The sequence below is a fragment of the Rhincodon typus genome, unplaced genomic scaffold (genome assembly GCF_021869965.1).
Source record: "Rhincodon typus isolate 14 unplaced genomic scaffold, sRhiTyp1.1 hic_rhity00000082, whole genome shotgun sequence".
In the NCBI taxonomy this organism is placed as follows: Eukaryota; Metazoa; Chordata; class Chondrichthyes; order Orectolobiformes; family Rhincodontidae; genus Rhincodon; species Rhincodon typus.
This window is the reverse complement of record NW_025965720.1, coordinates 17,963-20,323: the sequence shown is the minus strand read 5'-3', so window position 1 is coordinate 20,323 and position 2,361 is coordinate 17,963. Positions and strand designations below refer to the sequence as shown.

The following is a 2,361-nucleotide window of genomic DNA, read 5'->3' as shown; positions in this document are numbered from 1 at the left end:
TCATCAGGCACCAAGCCCCTCCCACCATGCACCAAGCCCCTCCCATCGGACACCAAGCCCCCCCCCCAGTCACCAACCCCCCCCCCAGGCACCAGCCCCTCCCACAGATAACAAGACCTCCCATAGGCACCAAGCCCCACCCACAGGCACCAAGCCCCTCCCACAGGCACCAGCAGCCCCTCCCATCACAGGAACCAAGGCCACTCCATGTCAATTCCTGGGGCCATTTCAATTCCATTTCTCTGGAATCAAAAGCTCGTCTCAGTAACAGTGACCATGACAACCATCATCAACTGTTGTAAAAACCCATCTGGTTCACTCATGTCCTTCAGGGACAGAAATCTGCCGTCCTTACCCAGCCTGGTCTACATGTGACTTCAGTCATACAGGAATGTGGTTCACTCTGAACCGTCTCCCTCCAATGGCCTCACAGTCACTCAGGAGAAAGTCTCAACAAATGAATGACAGTGACCCCCCTCCCAGTGATTCCAGTGATCCTGCCGACAGTGACCCACCCAAGTCAGTGATCCACCCAGACAGTGAGCCCCACACCAGGGATCCACCCCCAAATGGTGACTCCCCCCCGCACCTCCCAGGTTCTTACCTGTCTCAGCTCCTGATAGTTGTGGTGTTTGAAATCCAAGTCATCAGAACTTGTCACCTCCTGCTTCCAGTAGAAGAAATTATTTGGATCTGGGGAATGGTTTTAAAAAAAACCTCAGTGGTGAGCGGGAGAGAGACAGAGAAAGACAGTGAATCAGAGAGAGAGAGAGATCGAGACAGTGGAGATAGACAGGGAAATACAGAGAGTCAAGACAGAGGGATCGAGGCGGAGGGAAGGAGAGATAGTGGGACATATATAAACGAGGAACAAGAGTAGGCCACTCAGCCCTTTGGTCTGATCTGCCATTCAATGCGATTATAGCTGACCTGGATTTAACATCAACTCTACTGTCCTGAATATCCTCCAACAACCATACAGCTCGTTAATGTCCTTTAGGGAAGGAAGCTGCCATCCTAACCTGGTCTGGACTACATGTGACTCCAGACCCACAGCAACGTGGTTGACTATTAACTACCCTCTGGGCAATTCAGGCAATAAATGCTGCCTAGCCAGGGATGCCCACATCCTGTGAATGATCTTTTAAAATAAAGTCCCAGCACTGATCCCTGTGGAACCCCACTGGTTCCAGGTCACCAATCTGAAAAAGAACCCCTTATCCCCACTTGCTGTTTCCTACCCATGAGCCAATTCTCTCTCCATGGCAATATGTTACCTCCAACACTGTGGGCAACTTGTGTTATAACTTAACCTTTCATGAGGGACCTTGATGAACACCAATTGGAAATCCAAACACAGCACATCTACTGGTTCTCCTCTATTCACTCTGGTTGAGACTTCCTCAAAAAAACTCCAATAAATTAGTCAGACACAATTTCCTTTTCATGATGAAATGCAGACTCTGCTTGATTAGACTATGATTTTCCAAATGTTCTGCGGTGACCTCCTCAATAATTGATTCCAGTACTTTTCTAACAATAGATGTGGGGCTGATCGGTCTGTAGTTACCCACTTAGTGCCTCCCTTTTTGAGTTGGGTTGTCACATGCAGTTTTCCAAATCCCTGGTACTTCTCAAAAATCTAAGGATTTTGGGAAGAGAGATGGAGAGAGATAGAGGTGGTGAGAGAGAGAGAAAGACAGAGGTGGTGACAGAGAGAGAGAAAGAGAGAGGTGGAGAGAGAGAGAGATGGAGAGAGGGAGAGGTGGAGGGAGAGAAAGAGAGGTGGTGAGAGAGAGAGATGGAGAGAGGGAGAGGTGGAGAGAGAAAGAGGGAGGTGGTGGGAGAGGGTTGATACCTGACAGAGCACAGCCCAGGATCTCTGCTCGGAGACAGATGGTCCCATTTGGAAACCAGCTCTGAGGGTTAATGCGGAAATATCGAGCAACCACAGGAACTGGGAAAATCGTCCCAACCGGAGTGTCCGGATCTGAGTTTCCAGGAAAGACCTACCCGGCAGCAAAATGATGCAGGGTTAATGGAAATGTAACTGGCGCAGAAACTCTGCCTCTCTCCCCTGCAACATTTCCCCTTATCCCAGACACAGGTCTAACCCCCTCCCCTAGACTCCAGCCTGAGCCCCTCCCCTCCCCCAGACTCCACTCTAACCCGCCACTTTCCCCTCCCCCAGACTCCACTCTAACCCCGCACTCTCCCCTCCCCCAGACTCCACTCTAACCTGCTACTTTCCCCTCCCCCAGACTCCACTCTAACCCCGCACTCTCCCCTCCCCCAGACTCCACTCTAACCTGCTACTTTCCCCTCCCCCAGACTCCACTCTAACCCCGCACTCTCCCCTCC

At 51.1% G+C, this 2,361-nt stretch overlaps 1 protein-coding gene across 1 annotated transcript in view; it reads right to left on the bottom strand.

Annotated features, from left to right (window-relative positions):
- Positions 1 to 2,009, bottom strand: part of LOC109917197 (inactive carboxypeptidase-like protein X2) — a gene marked incomplete at both ends in the record, with an annotated part of 6,810 nt that extends 4,801 nt beyond the window's left edge. Inside the window, 2 exons of the mRNA XM_048621176.1 lie at positions 605 to 693; positions 1,859 to 2,009. Of these exons, the coding sequence (XP_048477133.1) occupies positions 605 to 693; positions 1,859 to 2,009 (240 nt within the window). The remainder of the gene's footprint in view (positions 1 to 604; positions 694 to 1,858) is intronic.
- Positions 2,010 to 2,361: the final 352 nt, after the last annotated feature.